The sequence below is a fragment of the Branchiostoma floridae genome, chromosome 11 (genome assembly GCF_000003815.2).
Source record: "Branchiostoma floridae strain S238N-H82 chromosome 11, Bfl_VNyyK, whole genome shotgun sequence".
NCBI classification, from domain to species: domain Eukaryota; kingdom Metazoa; phylum Chordata; class Leptocardii; order Amphioxiformes; family Branchiostomatidae; genus Branchiostoma; species Branchiostoma floridae.
Genome location: NC_049989.1, coordinates 9,283,001 through 9,303,388, shown reverse-complemented (window position 1 = coordinate 9,303,388; position 20,388 = coordinate 9,283,001). Strand labels below are relative to the sequence as shown.

General features: G+C 40.8%; 2 protein-coding genes and 1 long non-coding RNA gene across 3 annotated transcripts; 2 read left to right on the top strand and 1 right to left on the bottom strand.

The window, feature by feature from the left end:
- Positions 1 to 907: 907 nt before the first annotated feature.
- LOC118426037 lies at positions 908 to 2,736 on the top strand. Its single transcript, XR_004832356.1, has 3 exons — positions 908 to 1,006; positions 1,408 to 2,065; positions 2,421 to 2,736. It is a non-coding gene; the product is annotated as an uncharacterized LOC118426037 (long non-coding RNA).
- Positions 2,737 to 3,165: 429 nt separating this feature from the next.
- Positions 3,166 to 10,110, top strand: LOC118426011 (required for meiotic nuclear division protein 1 homolog). Its single transcript, XM_035835225.1, has 9 exons — positions 3,166 to 3,261; positions 3,672 to 3,711; positions 4,106 to 4,206; positions 4,561 to 4,667; positions 5,049 to 5,113; positions 6,012 to 6,088; positions 7,021 to 7,141; positions 7,956 to 8,072; positions 9,515 to 10,110. The coding sequence occupies exons 2-9, from the start codon at positions 3,679 to 3,681 to the stop codon at positions 9,584 to 9,586; spliced, it is 693 nt and encodes a 230-aa protein (XP_035691118.1). The 5' UTR covers positions 3,166 to 3,261; positions 3,672 to 3,678; the 3' UTR covers positions 9,587 to 10,110.
- A 510-nt stretch (positions 10,111 to 10,620) lies between these two features.
- Positions 10,621 to 19,663, bottom strand: LOC118426014. The gene is made up of 6 exons (XM_035835228.1): positions 19,635 to 19,663; positions 14,435 to 14,525; positions 13,901 to 13,943; positions 13,234 to 13,352; positions 12,661 to 12,808; positions 10,621 to 11,774 (listed from the first exon to the last, which is right to left on the bottom strand). Exons 2-6 carry the CDS (start codon positions 14,510 to 14,512, stop codon positions 11,512 to 11,514), a joined length of 651 nt encoding a protein of 216 aa, XP_035691121.1. The 5' UTR covers positions 14,513 to 14,525; positions 19,635 to 19,663; the 3' UTR covers positions 10,621 to 11,511.
- Between the last annotated feature and the right edge of the window lie 725 nt (positions 19,664 to 20,388).

Here is a 20,388-nt window from a genome sequence, read left to right as displayed (position 1 = left end):
GATCACAAAAAGAATTTCAAGTCAGGACATGGAACCACCCACATAGGGTATTTAGAGTTTACATTTTGTTACGCATATTTCCGATGTATTGAATGTGTACATACAAGAATACATACATATACGAACATGTCACTTACGTGTTTTGTCAATATAGCAACACATTGCAACTTGAACCAGGCCATCACCTCTATGGTTAATCTTTTCTAGCATATCCCAGTTGTCCTTTGTGCCGTTGACTTCGGCTCCCAGTGTTTATCTTCTGGCAGGTGACGTGGTACCAAGGCCCACGCTACCGTTTATAAGGAACAGGTATATGATTTGAAGAATGTTGGACCTTGGTCTAACCTTACAAAAGTGTGCAATTTACTGATAATGTAAATATTAGCCAAGAGCAAACGTCAGCCGCAGCGCAGGGGACGGAAGAGACTATGCCATTGATTCTATGCTAGATATCAGGTTAGATGACATCCAAGCAGAGGTTAGGCTCTTGCTTGTTTTACTGAGTTTATGTGCAATAATGAGTCATCTCGTCAGTTAATATCACATCGTACTGAGTACTAAGTATTACACAAGTTCATTAGGGGTTAACGTTATGATGATTTTATCCGATAGGCGGCGCTTTTACACTGTGAGTGTCAATGACATTCTGTAAATGCAGATATTCGTAAGGTTTATTAGTGGTTTGATGTTTACGGTTTTCGCGAGGCCGCCTTACTATGAACTCAGAATCAACGTGCACTTTTTTGTTTACAGTATGTGACAAGTTACAGTGTACGGCGCTACCGTGAACGCTCCATATTCCCGCCACAGCTAAATCAAATCCCCGCAAACTTAGATGCATTTACAGTATTGTAGCGGCTGCTATGCAAATTGTAACCGCTAGTCGGCGTTTTTGTACCGTGTTGCCATTGCTTTCAAGATGGCGGCAAAATTGACGTGTGAATCGGGTGTTGCGTGATTTCAGCACCGCGTTTGGCAATACTCTGACCTTCAGCGGTGATCACGGGTGAGTAACAACAAGAGATTATCCTTTGTAGCTGTTCTCACACATTGGCATGCCAAAGCTTGTACTTGAAGATATTGATATACCTCAGCTTTTCCTAAAATTCTAGGGGACCCGAAGGAGGGGCTAGGGCGACTGGAAGCAAGATTATGTGTTTGCCTAATCTCCAAGCAGATCCTACGATGCCATAAGATAGTATCAAAGCTGGCCAAGGAGTATAGCCGGCCAAAGGGAGTCAAATGTGCACGGTGGGTTTGATACTATATTACGCCACCGTGGATCTGCTTGGAGATTAGTGCTTGCCCACCTTGGATTGTCATTTCGAATTACGTGCAAGTCTCATAAGTTTCATAATGTTGCCTATCTATTTGAGATGTTTGATGTGTTTTTTTTTTTTTTTTTAGAAACCAAGACCATAACCCGTGTCCCAGCAAGCGGGCACGGTCACAGTGAAGACAGAAAAACAGTATGGTCGCAGTGCAGTGAAGACAGAAAAACATGACTTCCAACGTTTCCAGGTTTCTTAGTGAAGGGAATTTGATCTCACGGTTACTAGTAAGGGTTTTCCAACAACCGCCAAGTTCCAGTGTTGTGATTCCAGGAACTTTTACCAAAAGAACTTCCACGGGGAATTCCTGTCATTTGCTTGGAATTTCCAATCGAAATGTCAGCCAGCTGACTAGCTGCAGTTTGGGTAGAAGTCGGCAGAGGGCCAACATCCATCCAGGTGACTCCCATCTTCCAAGGACAAGCAGTTCACTAATGCAGTGGTATTTCAACAAAACTCAGAAAAATATATTTCACGAAGACTCTCTTAAGAAAGATGTCCTTTCGTCATTCCCTTTTGTCAAAAAGCATTCCTTGTTCACTCTTAGCTGTTATGCAAGAAACAACAGCTCGATTTTCAACAGAAATGTTTTGAACATGAAGGAGAAAGATTTAAGTCAAGCTTGTAGGATACTTACAACAAGAGGAAGCGATGTGGAAACCAAAATAAGACCTGCAGTCAGAACTAGGACCAAACAACCTGCACTGGCAGCTGCAAAGGCGCCAAAGGAGAAGGTATTGTAATTCTTGAAATATTCAAAATTTTAAGTTTTTGTGATGATTTCTCAGAACTCAACATACCTGTGACCATTTGATCCATTTTCCATTGTTCCCGCTAACGTTTCACTTGCAATCTCACAGAGACTACGAACTCTTCATTTTAACATTGTAGTGACATTGAAATACTGGGAACTTTTTGAAAATTTCTTTAACTTACCATCCTCCTTAGTATCCACTGTAACTTGGTTACTATATGGAGGATGGGACCCAGGCTAAAAAAACCAATATGAGATTTAATTATGAAAAATATTATCAATAATTGGCCATGTCTAACTTTATCGTAATGTTGTATTGTTGACTTTCCTATCAGATGCTGGTGTGTATAGCGTACATTACAGCTGAGGAGTATGGTAAATGTTACTAGAGACAGTAATGTTGTATTGTTGACTTCCCTATCAGATGCTGGTGTGTATAGCGTATACTACAGCCGAGGAGTATGGTAAATGTTACTAGAGACAGTAATGTTGTATTGTTGACTTCCCTATCAGAATGCTGGTGTGTATAGCGTACATTACAGCTGAGGAGTATGGTAAATGTTACTAGAGACAGTAATGTTGTATTGTTGACTTCCCTATCAGATGCTGGTGTGTATAGCGTACATTACAGCTGAGGAGTATGGTAAATGTTACTAGAGACACTATTCAAGTTTAATCATTGCAAAGATAGGCCTCCCAGCAACTTTTCATCGTACTACAGCAAAATGTCTGGTTTTAGTATCTCATCTTCTGAACATGCTATGGTCATGATTTCTGAGTTACATTGAACATTTCAGTTTAGCCTGGAGTCCAGCCTTTGGCGACCACTCCAGACAGTCACTACCTCACCATTGGTGAGCGGACCAAAGCTAACAACAAGGCTGGACTCCAGGCTAGTTGCTAGTTTAGGTTCAGAAATATGCGGTATTTGGCCCCCTAGTGACCATTTTAGACCTCCAGGCATGTTTTGTTCAAAACATTTTTAAGAACTGTAATTGTGATATCACAATTGTCTCAATGTTGCCTTTGGGTTGAACTGTATTCTTTTATAAAAGCTGTTAACTTGCTTCTTACAGATGCATTTGACGTTGTTCACGTATGCCATGACCCTGAACCAAGGTCAGATGGAGGACAGGTGGACAGACAATCCACACAGGGGGACATCTTCTTCTTCAGGTGGCAGTATGTTGTCTGGTTCAGCTGCTATGTTTGGGGTAATGTTTCTCAAAGGACACATGCAGACATTTGTACACAATGATGCAGATACACGCACACACACATGTGTACACACACACGCACGCACGCACACACACACACACACACACACGCACACACACGTGTACACACACGCGCACACACACATGTGTACACACACGCGCACACACACACTCACATGTATACACACATACACACACAAACATACACACATATACACACACATATGCACACACACACACACACACATGTACAGACAAATGATTTGTGGAGGTAATATTAACATTCTTGATTCTTTTTAACTTTCCATTCTTCCTTTGTCAAACAGAACATTCAGTTCCTTAACTTTCAATTCAACTTTCATGTTTCAGAGATGGCATGGTCGTATTCTGGAACGTGGAAGATCAAACTGTAAGTGCCACACAACTTTATCTGGGTCCTTTTCAGGGTTGTAGCCAGTCAGAAATCATTTTCCGTCTCCTCGATTTTTAATGGCTTTGACGCAGTGTTACTAGGAAGGCCCAGGGGCATGCTCCCAGGAAAAATTTTGAAATCTAGACCCTTTGAAACGCTATTTCCTGCATTTTGAGGGTTAAATTTTGCTCACAGAGGACGGAATGGGCAAAATTTTTTTCCGTCCCCAGTTACAAAATTCTGCCAAAGGACGAGAGGACGGATGCTGGCTACAGCCCTGGTCCTTTTTCTTCTTTGTATACCCACTGTGATACTGCATTGTTCAATTTTAACCATTAGACTTACCATTTTGAAACAAATATGTTGAATGTATATTCCGTGTGTACCCCAGATGCGAGAAGTGCGTCAGATGTTGGAGCAGTACGAGCGGAACCCCTACAACATTGCTCTGGTGGAGTGGGAGAACGAGCAGATGAACTATTCCTACACAGAGTAGGTTCTGCTATTTCTGATGTGTTAGAACATGCTGTAACTATAGCATCAGTATGTGTCTAAAGTAGTGGGAAAGAATATTCATTACTTTTGTTGAACAACTGTTTTCTATGACACTTGGACATACAATTAAACATGTAGTTACGTTATCACCTCTACATAAGGCCCATCTAGCTCTTGTGGCCAACTTTTGTTTGTTTCACATTGACCCAATAATTAAAAATCTTGTCAATAGTTGCCACCTGTCTATACAGTGACCATTTCCTCCTCTTGCATGATATGTATTGCAGTTGAAAAGTACACTAGACTTGTTTATTGAAGCTAAAGTAACTCCGTATTTTGTGCTGTCTGCAGGAACAGCACGCTGCTGTCTAATGGAGACATTCAGCTGTCCAGCAGTGCAGCAGAGTTGGATATGATACTAGAGAAGTACACATTCTCCAATGCCATGGCTTTGTCTGGTATGTACATAGAGATTTACAACACAATATTGTCCCTTGGTACCGGCCTGACCACAGGTAGGATTGCTCCAAAGCCGATCCGACCCATGGTCAGGCTGGGACCCAGGGTGATGTGGAATATACTTTGTTGTATTTCGGTTATTCCATAGTCACCCAAGACTTTACAGGTTTCGATGCAAAATGAACAGAAGTTGAGAAAATTTAGCGTTCTTGAACAAAAATGGTAACAACAGCAGTTCAAAACCTGTAATACATAATTATTACACAAAAAATGGTGAGATTTTTGTTGAGTTAGCCCAGACGAATTTACAATCATTGATGAATACATTATGGTAGCTTTGTAGAATTGTAATAAAATCCTGTTCTCCCATTCTGTACCAGTGAAACTTGCTATCTGGGAAGCCTGGCTGGACGACTATGTTGACTCTATAATGTACATTCCTGAGGTAGGTATTTTACTTAACAGGTGGTACATGTATTTGTGTTTGATACTGTCACAGTGATACTTTTAATTCCATTGTGATTTTATTGCTCATTTGGAGGGAAAACAAAAGAAAGTTTTTGTAGTGTTTGCAGTTGATGCAATTGTGTAGAATGTAGAATTACAAAACACACACAGGGCTCGGAATCCTTTTTTCTGCATACCTGCACTGGTACAGGTAACACTGAAAATTACCTGCACCAGACAAATTTTACCTGCACCTTCTCAATTTAGGAAGTATGGATCATACTAAAAATTGTTCAGGAACCACGGCTATTTTTTAAATATTTTATAGGTTGTAACATTCAATGCAGCTAATAACAGTCCACATACACCTACATCATAGGACATTAATGTATAAAACCCAGTACATGGACCAGTGCAGGTTAGGTGCAGGTATAGACATCAAAAATACCTGCACAGCTCCAATTTCACCTGCACTAACCTGCATATGCAGGTGGTATTTCAAGCCCTAAGTTTCTGAAGTGTTTAAGATTGTGCACAAAAGAAGCAGTGCAGCAAAAACTGTGAAAATAGAAGCACAGCAACTGTCAGCAAAAATTTAATGGTTTACAATTTACACATGGCTTTTGATAATTTTTACAAGCCCTCAAAATATTTCAATTTTAAATCACTGTTGGTTGACTTGAACTCCTTAAATACCCATCTTTTAAAAGCAATTGATTACCCTGCAGATAAAGGTGAACTAGTGTTATACCTGAACAATACTGGTCATCCTTTTAACCAAGAGTTTACTTATCAGATTTTAGAATTGCGTTTTGTTCAAAGTTGTCAAAGTTGTAAGAACCTATCTACCACATTGGAGTGGCCTAAGTGCAGAACCATGTTCCTCCCCCCTGTAGTTGCTGCGGGAGGGGAAACGACTCAAGATGTCACGCCCGAAGGTCATGCAGAAAATTGGCGAGCTCTTTGCTCTCAAGTAGGTGGAACGAAATCGATTCTTAGATCTCTTGGGATGTTTTCCTGCCAGACTGGTGTTCTAGGGTCATTTCTTTGCATTTTGTTGATGCTTTCAACTTTTTCTGAGGGTGTCTAGTGTAATTTTTGTTAGGATGTCAACATCAACCCAAAACTGTGCCCAAGTTGTATGAAAATGATATTCTTAAAGCAGAGCTTTTGGTTGGGGGGGATAGTACTTTCAGTTATTTCTTATTGCTGCCTCGGCCATAACCTCATACATCGTTTCCCTAGTTTTCAGTTGAAATTTAATTTAGAAGTGCTGAAAGTAGCGTTTTAGAGAGTTAGAAATTTGAGGAGAGCATGCCTCAGAACGTCATTGATTTGTCGGCACAGCCTGATTCATTTTTCTCACTTCACAATGTATGCAAAATATCAATACAGTTGGGTCTATTACGGGAATATTGCTCTTGAGTGATATGATTTCACGTGTACAGTGTTACATCCTTAGCTTGTCCAGCTCGTTGTGAGTTTATGTAGGATATCAGTTGTTAAAGTAGACATTTGTGCAAGGCTCTCTCCAGTGTCTGTCATTCTGCCCCTGTCCCCTAAATATAATGCACTTAAAAAGATTTGTAAATTTGTTTACACAAGTTTCAAAAAGAGAGAAGAGAGTCTGTAGATTTTAGATGATATAAGATGTAACCTGTTTCATGTATACTTATAATAAGTTATCCAACCCAATGCATTTAGCCCATGTTGGGCAGGAATATGTAATAAAGATCATTGTCATTGATAAAAGTTAAACTCGCAGATCAAGGTGGCCTAGCTTTAGGAGTGTTCTTGGCTAAAAATGTTACCACATTGTGCTATCAGCTACTAAGCGTTACACTCTATCTAGCTGTAAGTTGGACCTGCTTTACCTTAGTCTGATGTGCCTTTGAATTATCTCAGGTACAGGATCAACCTGGGTTCAGACCTCCTCATGACACCTGACTTCTACTGGGACAGGGACCACCTGGAGAGCCTGTACCTCAAGACATGCAGGTTCCTTAACATCCCGGGAAGGACCACGGTAGGTGCAGGGAGAAATTGGCCTTTAAGGACACATCTATGAAGGTTAGACTTCCAGGTAAAAAGATATACCTAAAAGCAGTTACTAATAGACAAGCGACTTGATGTGATTTTGGAAACGGTCAGATGTTTCAGATAGTATCCACTATCTTTCGTCATTGACCTTGAAGAGATCTGGAGAAACTGTTTTGTTATACTCTAACTCTGAATGATACAGAGCTGAAGACAATTTGGTCGTCCAATAGGAAACAACCTTTAAAGGAATATGTGTAATCAGAATAAAGAATTCCAAAAGGAAGTGAGTTTTCATGGTTTTGTTTCTGTAAAATTAAAAGAGAGTTGCAGTTAGAAAAATTTGCAATCAAAGGCAAGAAAGTATACTGAAGACCAGAATTAATGGCAGGGCCCAAAATACTTTTTTCTGCATACCTGCACTGGTGCAGGTAACATTGAAAATTACCTGCACCAGACAAATTTTACCTGCACCACTCTGAAGTTAGGAAGTATGGATCATACTGAAGTTGTTCAGAAACCATTATTTCATACTTGATAAGTGGTAACAGCCAATGCAGCTAATAACTATCCACGTGCACCTACATCATAGAATATTTATGTATAAAACCTGGTACATGGACCAGTGCAGGTTAGGTGCAGGTAGACGTCAGAAATACCTGCCTAGCTCTAATTTTACCTGCACTAACCTGCATATGCAGGTAGTATTTCGAATCCTGAATGGTATAATTTTACAGTCCAAAGTATCTCAGTGACTGTAGCAACCAAGTCATTGAAGTTTTTTTGTGTGTGCCATTCTCCAGGTGGTGAATGAAAAACTGCGACACTGTCAGGAGTTGGCAGAGCTGATGAGGACACACCTCAGTGAGCGGCACAGCCTTCGTCTGGAATGGATGATCATCGCACTCATTGCAATAGAGGTGTGGATTTTGTGTATGCACTCAAATCTGTACGTGACAAAAAGCAAGCCACAGTTGACAGATGGTCACAGTATATATGATCAATGGGAAAGTAAGGGCCACAAACTGGCTACAATATATCTGAGTGACCATCTTAATCTTTTGACGATATATTAGAACAACAGTCTTAATAGTTGCTTCTTCTTGTCAGTAGAATCTTAATTGAATCAGAAGGAAATTCAAGGAATCTTTAAGGAAAATTGGAATACAAATCTGCACATGAAAGATAAACAACTTTCCTTCTAATTTGTGAAATGTTTGAAAAAATATATGTACTGAAGTTTTGTAAAACCTTTCCCTTTATGCAGGCTCAATAAACCGTACAAAGTTTCTGTTAGGCAAAATCTTCGGACCCTGGAGAACCAAGTAACAGTAACCAATTTAGCACATTGACATGGTGAAAAATGGAGCGATGAATTACAATAATTGATGGAAGAATTGTGTAGGAGGACTGTTTATGAACTTGGCTGATTTGTGAAGCTAGTTATTGATGAATGCCCTTGAAGGAAGATGGGTTGCCCACATGAGGGCACTGAGGTCATCACTGGTTATTATCTTGTCTGGTCTCTCCGGGCCTGTCCAAAGATTCAGACTTCCTGTAGTCTTTAAGTTTCAAAAGAGGAAGAAAACACCAAATGCTGGTAAAAAAAGTCAACTTTATATTCCTCAGACAATACCAAATTAGTTCATTGTTTCTCATACATTTCAGACAGAAACTTGAGCAAGAGGTCAACGTCATGATAGACTGCTTTTTTCCCTTCTTTGTCCACAGTTTTCGTACATGTTTTGATAACAAATACTAGATCATATCTGTAGAAAGGGCTATAGGGGATTGACCACGATACTGGTTTTGTTTCAATCTGTCATCAATTTTAAATAGTTTCACTTTCGTCACAGTTATTCGTTCTTGATATATTTGTGTTGCTTTTAGCTTTGTAATCATTTGCCTTGTCTTCCGTTGATTCTTCTATTGTGTCAACTCTGCACTCAAAGATACCATGAAATGACTTGGTTTTCACATTAGACCATGTTGATTTGATTATATGGATGACATCCACTGGGCACCAAAAAACTGACGCGAACATGCGAATAAAAAAAGGTGTTGATTTCATTGTAAGATCTAAGTGATATACCAAAGTTTTTGGCTTTGGCATTCTACAACATTATTAGCTGTTTTTCGATATTCCTAGTATGCAGATTTATGGCATGTATTTGCAGTTACTCTGTAGTTACCTTGTACGATTTACAATGTGGTAGAAAACATTATTTTAATAGATGCATCCATGTTATCAAATCAACATGGCCTTATTCAAGTTATTGTTAAATTTGAGTGTCTAAAACTTGATGAATTAACAGTATTTAGACAGATTTAGTTGACCCTGTGTTTCTTGTTTCAACTGTAGGTGCTGTTTGAGGTTGTGAGAATCCTCACCAGGACGTTCAGAGAACCGGACAACGTGAGAGAACAGAACTGATTCTCTACAGTCAGACTCAAGGATGAAATCATTGTTCCTGAAAGAAGGAGCTGTTTAAATTCAATACAATTAACTTCTAGGAAGTATGAAATTTAATAAAGTGGTTACCTAATTATTGTCTTTTTTAAAACAATTATTAACCTAAAGAAATAACTAATTTAACCAGGAATTCGAAGGCTTGACTTGAAAACAAGGAAGTGTGCAAACCTAACATTGTGTAATGAACTACTGTGAAAGTTGAGAGATTTAAAAAATATGAAGTGAAACTGTAACTCTGTCAAGCCTACTGGATTAGTCAAAGCTAAGATTCTCTCCACAGTTTTCGGTGTATAGGGGTGGTGCCCCTCTATGTTTCTATAGGATAAGCCACACAGGTCACTACAGTAGGACTAGGAGAATAGTAAAATGTTTGTATTGTGTGTTCAACTCCCATACTCTGTCTTATAAGTGCTGAGTAGGGCTGGGTATCGGTACAGCGTACCGGTACAAAACCGGTTTTTCTTATTGGACCGGTCCAGAAAAAACGGACCTAAAAAAATTAGGTGGACCGGATGTTGGACCGATTAGAAAATTAACAGATTATTTCATCAGGCATTCACACGTTTTGGCACTTGTAGATTGAAGAAAATAACAAGAGTGAAGTAGAGTAGAGTTTATTGTAATTTCTACCAAGTTTTACAGCCAATCGTACAGGTGCAGTTAGCGCTGTAGGGTTTTAAAGCGCCAGTATGAGTCTAATACTCCACCAAACAGATTTCTTTGTAGTGAAATGGACCATTGATATGAGTCATGCTGAATCAGGTCCAGGTTCAGGTCCGGACCTGGACCTGATCCTCCGGACCTGAACCGGACCTGGACCTGAATTTTCTGTACCGGTACCCAGCCCTAGTGCTGAGTGCTAAGCAGAAAAAAAGTTTTATGTACCATTTTTCATGCATTTGGTAAGACCAGGCTGAGGTTTGAACCCCAAACTTTCTGAACACTCAACCTTCTTTTTGTTTATTGTAAAGAAAAAATGAAATGGAAAGTCAGGCTGACTTGTCAGATTCTTTAATGTCTTTTCAGTAACTTTCCTCTCAGAATTTCTACAAAAAGTCTAGAAAGTTGTCAAGAAGCTTTTGAAATAGTAATCCTCAAAGTTCACTATGGTTTCTACCCACTTTTCATATGTAGTGGCCACTATTTCTCCAATGTGACTCACACAATCATTATGTGTCCTATTTGTGGGCAAAGAATGTTGCATTCTTACTGTATAGATCTGTCTAACCATGTGTTGTACCTACTTAACAGTGATATGCAGAAAGATATTGGTTACCCTTTTTTGGCAACACTCCAGGAGTGGAGCCATTTTTTTCTATATGGAAACTATAGATTTCCTCCAAAGCTATACATGTAATTTCCCCGCACAAAGGGCGGTGCATCTTTAAAGTTCACTGACATGTACGTTTTCTTTCCTAGAGACGAGATATGTTCACATAGTATTACTTACAGCTATCTGATCAAATGCTAAAACTTTTTCTTCCTAATCGAAATACAGTAAATTTGAGGAATGGTCAAATCAAGGGTAAACACCCAAGTAGACATATTGCTTCAAGTGCTAATGACACCACAAAGCAAAATATTCAGATTTTTGAAAAGCACATTTTCAAAATTACATTTCCAGTGTCAAAACTTGCTGTCATGTTTACCATGATGTCAACTAGTGGCCAACTATAAATAAGATGGGAAATAGCAAAAATCTAGAGCTCGTAGAATAAATTTAGATAACACAATGTTCAATAACAGAAGAGTGCGTATTTTGTGCAAACTTGTATGTTGATTGACTACTATAAAAACAAAAGCAGTTGAGCACTGTTATTTCTTAACACAATCAGAAAATGTTGCATTTTGGTGCCAAAGGTGTTGTAAGCACTTAATTGTCTTTTCTAGCCTTGGTACAAGTCTGACAAGTCATAGTCTGGAGAGTCCTGCTGACAAGTGTCTTCCCTGAAGGTGTCTGCCATGACCTTGGCCATCATGGCTGCAGCGGTGAGTTGGGAGGGGGTTGGGTCGCCCACCAGACAGTGTTCCATGAAACACTTGAAGGACATGGGGCGGGTGGTGCAGTGGTCCCAGCCGGCCCCCGCACTGCTCAGCTCATGCATCAGGCACATCTCAACATCCAGACTCGTGCACTGGAGGGAGATTTCTGTAAAGGCACAAACCAAAGATGCACAACAAGATCTATACTATTTTGCTTGTTTGAAACAGCCACGGAAGCAAAAATTGAATTTAGTAGTTGATACACTTCCAGATTTTGCTGGGTAGCTGTTTTCTGTCACCACATTTTATTCAATAAGTCAACAGTTGAGCAAGATTCATCCCTTCCGGAGTGCCCTTCTTCCAAAGTGCCTGACAAAGATGCCCCTTCAGTTTTAAAAGAGGACTGCTAAGGGCACAAACCTATAAAAACCTAGAGACCATGATCTGCTTTCCATGACTATAGCATGCGTAAATCATGAGATACAAAAACTGGAAGTATTGCTGCAGTGCCATAGAATGCTGCTGGGGAGCATTTGTTGGCACATAGATCTACCTATCCATGACTTCTAGGTTGATGATGTTCAGAAACAAGCATTGTCACTCCCACTCACCTGCCCACAAACTTCTTGGGGAAGGTAGTTGGGACTTTAGGGATTTCTTCCCACTGTGGTATAATGAGTATAACAGCTGACAATCTCATTCCTATGAAAGGATCCTAAGATTGGTTTTGACAGCGCCGACCTTGGGCCCTGAGGAGAGCCCATACCCTTATATGAGTGCATATATGGTTTCACACAGACCCAAAAAGAAACATTTTCCTCCATGGTGAGAGGCTTATTTAGGACATGACAGTAGATCTCCAAGCAGATCCTACGGTAGCATATATGATAGTATCAAACGCTGGCAAAGGAGTGAAGCCGGCCTCGAGTGTTCATTGGCTACAGGAGGTAGCCATGCACACTCTTAGGCCGGTTACACTCGTTTGCCAGCTTTTGATGCTATCTTATGCTACCGTAGGATCTGCTTGGAGATTAGCTAGATGCTCTCCTGACCTCCGGTGTATTGGAGAACGGCGGAATAGTCCATGTTGGGACAGTAGGGGTGTGTAGCCACCATGGACAGCCCCACCACCAGACGCTTCACTGCCGCCATCTCATCCGTACGGCAATGGTGTGCTTTGGCCACACATCGCACGTATGCCTGGGTAGGAACATAGGTCCGAAAAGTTAATTTGATCAAAAATTACCATCTTTCCCACGTCTTTCGGTGTATAGAACGGTGCACATCTCCGTTTTCACAGCCCTTCTACTAGTCACACAGTTTTCGGGTTTCAAACACCAAGGAGGTTAACCTTGCAAACACTAACAGGGTGTACACATTTGTCGGCCTTGCCGTATGTTTGTCACGGTGCATGTGTGTGCTTTGACTTGCAATATCATTATGGTGTGTCATTAAAATCATTAAAAAAACCATACGCAAAACCAACGAGAATATTTCAAAATTCACAACACTGCATGTAATGACTGGATCGACTGTAAACATGTAGTCAAAGTACCATAGCTTGCGGGTATACCGAACTACCACCACTCTATATTGACAAAATGTTTGCCGAGTGTTTTCCCAACCTGCTCCGTATCGCAGAAGCGGTGCATGCCGGCCAGACCCCGCAGTTCGAAGGCGGGAAGACGGTACATCGCCTCCAACAGGGCCGAGCATCGTCTGAAAACAGTCTCCGCACAGCCACCTGGAGGGGACAATAGGGGTAACGTCAAATATTCCTAGAATATTCCTTAGAAGCAGGTAAAGATACTGAGTCAAATGACGTTATATTGCTGTATGCCAAGTGTGTGCGTGTGTATGCTGATAAGTTTGTGTGCGCATGTGCGTTTATGTGGCCGTACGCGTATGTCTGTGAGTGTGTGTGTGTGTGTGTGTGTGTGTGTGTGTGTGTGTGTGTGTGTGTGTGTGTGTGTGTGTGAATGCATGTATGTGAGTGTGTATGTGCGCGGACGTAGCTATGCATTTGCGCCTGTAAGTGTGTAAACGCGAGAGCGCGTATGTGTGAGGGGAAGAGGAAGATTACAATTCGTGTTTTCCAAAGAATAATATAATATGGTATTTCCGTATGATATGGTATGTTTCGAACTAAATATTTTTTCTCAATCACCTGACAGTTTTGTTGTAAGAATTGAACAATTGCTTTTGCTGCATCATGCACATTTGATATTTTATACATTAGGTGCAATATTATAATATTTGTACTAATATTTCGAAACAAAAAGACCATTTTACCCATACGATGCACTCTGTGCCCGACGCGTCCTTCACTGGGGTCCTGTAAAACCAAACGAGTCCAAGTCATACAGCGAATAACTCAAGCATTTATTCATCCACGTTAACGTTCCATCCTTGATTTACTTTGTACTTATTTTGTATGTCATTGTCGGCCTGCACGCCCGATTCTGTCATGTGTTCTCGCTGGAATCTTTCTATGCCAAATGAGCCCTACAAACTGACAGCACCTTAAACTGACAAATCAAGGAACGCCTCTTGAGTTTAGAGGGTCGGAAAGTTTACGGAATACATGAAACGCTATATGTTGCTTTGCACAACTGTATTACCTGTATAACGAAATATAGCGTTCTTAATGTCAGATCTGACTTGTTAAGTTACCGCAAGCCTGTTACACCTGTAACCTTATTTGATTTAGACCCAGGTAGTAGATTAATGATCATTTTAAAGTTGTAAGGCAAATCCCCTGTGTTGATTTAGCTACTTTCTCGCCCCCTGTGAAGTTTGGGCACATATCGAGGTTAATACATTTACCTCGTTACTCGCTTCTGCCGCAGATGAAGCCACAAGGGACACCATTAGAATGATAACGGTAACTCGTGTAGAACTCATGGCGCACTGTTCCCTGTAGGAAAATAGGGGAAAATTTGTAGCACATCATGTTAGTGTAAGCTTGCCGAATTACATCTATCTGACGAGTCCCAAAGAGGCCGTAAAGGAAAAGTTGGCACAGCCATACAACCGGTATCCTGTCGATCACTAATCTCAAAGCAGAGGTTAGGCTCCGGCTATTTTTTGACGTTTCTTAGTCGTGTTCATCGGACTCTATTTTGTACTGTTTTCTTGATGTGTCGTGACAAAAAACGTCAAAGAAAAAAACGGAGCCTAACCTCTGCTTGGAGACCGATGTTCATAGCCCCTCTAAAGCCCCCTTTACAAATCAAGAATTTAGCTCGGCCGAATTTAGCTCGGCCGAGCGAGCTCTAAATTACGAGGAGGCATGACCCTGATGCCTACGAACAAATGGCAGAGTTTCTTCGTCGGTATCAGGGTCATACCTCGAGGATCCGCGTAATTTAGAGCTCGCTGACAACTCGGCCGAGCTAAATTCTTGATTTGTAAAGCCGGCTTAACGACTTTCGAAGCGGCGGTGTTTATCATTTTGGGAGCGCTGATTTGGGGTTTTCAACATGGGCTAAGGATCTCTTTGCCGATTTGGGGGAGGTAAAACTCCTTCTCCAGGCCAACTTCATTCCCCGACATAAAGAACCTTAATAGACATGTTGCTAATTGAAAACCCCGTATCTAGTTCTCTCCAAAAATTAACACCAGCCCGCCGCTCCGAACTCTACGAAGGGGCTCGAGCTAGGCCACGATGTTCACAGGCCACAGTGCCTCGTCCAATCTGACAGGCTAGATTTAAATATTTTCAACCAAATAATGCTGTCGTCTGTCTTGCAGCTATGATCTTCTAGCGAGCACCAAATTTGACAGAAGGCCTTTGACAGCGTGACTCTGGTTTTAAATTTTAAGCGACACGGCAGGTATTTGAGACCAAACGAACTTTCTTTCAACAAGAAAAAAAGTTTTCGTCGTAAAATGAAAGCATTGGGAAGATGTTATGATTTTTGAACTCACAAAAATAACTGCGTTGAAGCCTCCACACCTTCGAGCCAGGCAAGGGGACGCGATGATTCTTGAAAGTGACTTGCTGATTCAACCACCAGCTTACAGGACCCTAGATACCTTTGTGGTCGGCGGAACTGTCTAGTTTTACCGTGGTACACCTGGACAACGTCCAAGTTCTAGATAAAGGGTTGAGCACCATCTGGGCTTCATATAGCCAACCTTTAAATCAAACATTAAAAAAATGGTACACACAAGCGATATGCGCGACACCATATAGATATAAAATATATAGATGTACACAGCAAAACATAAGGAAACGAGAGACAAGATATTGAAGTCCTAAACAAGACATCTGCCAATGCCCAATCCCCGACTGCTTCTCGGAACGTGGGAAGCGAGAGGCTGTTAAATTTTTCTCTTGGCCTTGTACAAGTTTTTTTCCTGGCGAAGTGTAGATAAAACCATCAAATTGACAGAAATAGAACAAAGTGGCTATTTTTGTCCCACTCTAACAGATCCAAGCCCTGGCCGTGGCCAAAGAGAACGACCGGGTCATCCGTGTCACCTGACCAGGTGTAAACATTTACTTTGTTGAGTACATAGGATGGCGCATCTCGTCTTAGCCTTTGTTGGACAACAGGAGTTTTGCAACTTTGGTCCTCTCTGCGTAGGAGAATGGTTATAAACGCAAACGTTTATATGCCTAACGGTAACGATAACATGAATTGTCAACCTTTGAAAATCCCTCTTCCCAATTAGATTTTACAAGTAGTTTCTGGTTTCTTCATACCGTTACACGATAAGATTATTCTCAATCACATAGCTTGTAACAATACTCAAGAGAGCAATTGTACATATCGTTATTAGTTTTTCAAAGCTACAGGTGAACTTTCATCACACTGTTGTTCGGATGTGATCCGCTTACCTGGGCTAACCTGGTCACTAGACTCCCCCGGGGCCGAAGGCTGGGTTTTCTCGGTACTGTAGGCTTCTATTCCCGCCTGGTCAACTCTGACACCCTGGTGATTTTTTTCCCTGCCTGAGTAAATCCAACCAATAGCTCATGGGTCTTCTTCCTCGAGGGGTGTAAAATGTGGACTGACAATTTATAGGGAGCATACTGACTCCTACGCAGTAGAGCTGGCCTGTGTAGGCCCGGCTGGAAGCAGCCTGAGTTCTAGGTTACACGTGGGCGTGTTAATAACTCGTAGGCGCGCACGGGATAACAATCCACCAGAGCTCTCAACGTTAATCAAATCAGATGTCATAGAAGTCAACAAATTGGTGCGTCGACCCTGAAAACAACTGCAACACAGCTCATTTTGACGGTTCAGGTCCTCATATGACATCGTGGGCGGAAAGCAAGGCAAAACTTTGTACAGCTTCCTACAGAAATGTTGTTCTTTAAGCAGAGGTTGAATTTGGAAAAGTTTAGTTGCAGTTACATTTCCAAACCATGCCCCGCCTGGTAGTTTACGACTGCCGGAAAACGGGTACCAAACAGAAGAAGACAACAATCTCCGCTTTCAACTACTTTTTGGAAGTGGTACAAATGTTTACATTGTGTTCTAATGATTTTCTGACTTCAGGAAAGGCTACATTTAAAAACGTGGGATGATGAAATAAGCAGGTAATCGTTGTAGACGTAAGTGGGACCCTAGGTACAATGATAGCCGTTGAAGCTTAAGTTTCACGGTCTTATATCAACGTGACTTATCAATCCAATTTAGAGGAATTAAGCAAGACTGTAGGAATCATGTTTTTGGTCTAAAACTTCTTCGAAAGTTTATGTATTATGAAAAAAACTAGCTGCATTAAAGCATATGAAAAGTGCCTAATGAATATAGTATGCAGTGTTTTTATGTAAAAGTGTGTCTGGACACTGTTAATATTTGTACGTAGAGCCATAGCAACAGTAGCGATGTAGAGTACTGTGAATACACTTTCTAAACCAGGGCTAAAACCTGCAGTTCGAAAACCGCTAGCTAACGTCATCTGTCTATCAAGCACCATTTGAAAAGCTTAGAGATCAAAACTCAAATGCATACTTGATCCCTCTTGGAATCCAGCACTTTAAAAATAGGGAAAACACATAATTATCTCTCAATTTAGTGTAGTATACTATAATCACAAAGCTGTAGTTTCTGTTACAGTAACTTAACACCTTTTAAAACGTTGATAATTGACGTATTACAAAGAGCAAGAAGCAGCAGTGTTTTTGAAAGATAAAGCCGTATAAGTAGTGAATGTCGGATAATTACTAATTGGTACTATGCAGACTTACACGTCTTTCATCGGTTACTCGTTTCTTCCTGGTATCTTGCAAGCCAGGTACAAAGTTTCAAAGCTGTACTCAGCCTATAAGTGTAAGATGAGCCAAACTTGGGGCAGTTTTGGTGGAAGGATTATGTTTCTGACGTCAGGTTTAATGCCATTACGTATGATATGAAATAAGAAGGAATGGCAAGTGAGACTATAGAGGAATAACTTACCTTTCGGGACACGACTTTATAAAATATGAAGCAGTCTATCAATGATCACCAAAATTTAAAAAAAATGTCGACGAATTTGTCGTCATTTTCCTTCAAGCGATGTCTTTTCGAATGTGAAAGGAAGAGAACAAGTTTAAATAATAAGCCAGAGTTGTTTTGGTCATTTCTTGTGTATACTTGATGAAGATATAAGGTGACGTAGAGATAAGCCTTGGGCTCCGCTTAAGATGCTCAAAATGACGACAATGATTTGAAATTTGGTCCACAATAATAGAAAGCATCATGTTATACCCATCTATTATTATGAGGCTCACCACTTTCTGATCCCCAGTGTGTGTATGTACACACAAGCGTGCGCCGTACGGTGAACTACAGCCAGTAGTTTTGTTGCATCCAGAGTCGAATCCATTTCCTCACTCATCATTTTCACAAGCTTCAATTCATTTTCTATTCGCTTCTCATTCTCTTTCCTTCGCAATCGGCCATCGATATCAAGTTGAAACGTGAGCTCGGAAATGTTACAAAATACTTAATCGCTGTTATTAGTTTGAAATACCTTTAAGTAGTTCAAACGAACTTCAGCGGTCTGTCGTCACTTTGATGGAGGTGATATCAGTCACTGATTGCATGATCACAATAATGGGCGTGTTAATTTTGTGCAATTCATGCTAGTACCTCAGTGCCTCAGGGTTTGCTAATACTGCATGAGATTAGATTCACTTTGCTTGTCTAATGTGGCAGTCTGAGCTTCAGTGTGCCCAGGGGAATCACCAGAGTTGACGTTACACAACAGTGCGTCTGTTTTGTGGAAAAAGACGTGGGTTTTCACCGATGAATAGATCTAGTGAAGTTGACTATAGGTTCTAACTCTATATCAAATATTCAAGGGGGGTAAAAGATCCGCTTACTACTTTCTGTGTGGTTACAATAACGGGTTTGAATGTTGTAGTATCTGGTATTCAGCTCCAGGTCTGTTTGAATGTTGAGTCGTGATGTTCAGTGCTAAGAACAGGTCTGTTAAACATCCTTGTATATGGCGTTCAGCACCAAGGACAAGTCTGTTAAATACTCGTCTCTGTGATGTTCAGCACTAAGGACAGGTCTGTCTGAATGTTCACATATGGTATTCAGCGCCAAGGACAGGTCTATATAAACATCACTGTATAAGATGTTCAGTACCAAGGACAGTTCTGTTAAATGTACGTCTCTGTGATATTCAGCGCCAAGGACAGGTCTGTTAAACATCCTTGTATATGGCGTTCAGCACCAAGGACAGGTCCGTCTGAATGTTCACATATTATATTAAGCGCCAGGGACAGGTCTATCTAAATATCATTGTATAAGATATTCAGCACCAAGGACAGTTCTGTTAACTATGCGTACCTGTGATGTTCAGAACCAAGGAAAAGTCTGTCTGAATGTTCACATATGATGTTCAGACTAAGGACAGGTACGTTTAAATGTCCTTGCGTACCCACCTTTCATACCTGCGAAGCGAAGCATGTTCCTAACTAGAACCATATTTACAAAGACGAAGCAAAGTGAAGCTGAAATAGAAGTTTCTTACCTGAAACAGATGTAGAAGTACCTTACTTGAAGCAGAAATATCTTACTTGTGATGTGGCTTGTTGTCCGTCTCCGGTGCTTTTGTTCAGCTCTCTCGGTACCAGTAGGTCCCTGTCGGTCCGTGGTCTCGTCCTGTCTCCCGCGGTGTCCTTCCCCTCTCTATCCGCCCAGCTTCTCTCTAACTATCCATCAGAACCTCCCGGGTTATATATGTGGTCCCGGCTTATCCGGGCACTTTTCTCTGCCCTCTGGCCAATCGTAACCAAGACGTGGGTTGCTGAGTAGGTGGATCAATGGAGCCGTGTGTGTCCTCTTTTCTATGACGTCTTCTCATATTTTGGAACAGTTGCTCATGCGTCTTGAGAAATAGCATTTCACATAGATAACATGACTGTGTCCTATACTACAATCCGTCTGAGAAAGAAGAAAGTAACAACCGAAATGTTACGATGGTAGGATTTATGCATTTCTATAGGTCCATAAGTACATAATAAATTGCGCTGTCATACTTGCAATTTTCTGTCTTAATAGAGGCTTTTTCAGGTACTATGCCATTGCTCAGCTTCAAGAAAGTTTCTTTTTTGTTTTAAAGAAAGTAATCTGTCGAGCTGAATTTGTCTCCAAACAAAATTCCAGTAGAGAAAGGAAATTGTAGTCAAAAGTTGTGTATGAAAACCATACAATGTATTTCTAGTGACACTTGAGAGTCAAGAATTGAAAGACAGATGACATTGTCCGATTATTTCATATCATAGAACACAGACAGGTACTAGGTTATGAACAGCACCAGCCGACTTTCAC

Excerpts from the sequence above, each read along its gene's own strand:
- LOC118426014 (XM_035835228.1), bottom strand. The coding sequence starts at position 14,512 with ATGAGTTCTACACGAGTTACCGTTATCATTCTAATGGTGTCCCTTGTG. Across the intron at positions 13,353-13,900 it reads GCACAGAGTGCATCGTATGG|GTGGCTGTGCGGAGACTGTT; the intron begins GTAAAATGGTCT and ends TGTCCCCTCCAG. Across the intron at positions 11,775-12,660 it reads CGTTCTCCAATACACCGGAG|AAATCTCCCTCCAGTGCACG; the intron begins GTCAGGAGAGCA and ends GTGCCTTTACAG.
- LOC118426011 (XM_035835225.1), top strand. The coding sequence starts at position 3,679 with ATGGTCGTATTCTGGAACGTGGAAGATCAAACT. Across the intron at positions 7,142-7,955 it reads ACATCCCGGGAAGGACCACG|GTGGTGAATGAAAAACTGCG; the intron begins GTAGGTGCAGGG and ends GCCATTCTCCAG. Across the intron at positions 8,073-9,514 it reads TCGCACTCATTGCAATAGAG|GTGCTGTTTGAGGTTGTGAG; the intron begins GTGTGGATTTTG and ends TTTCAACTGTAG.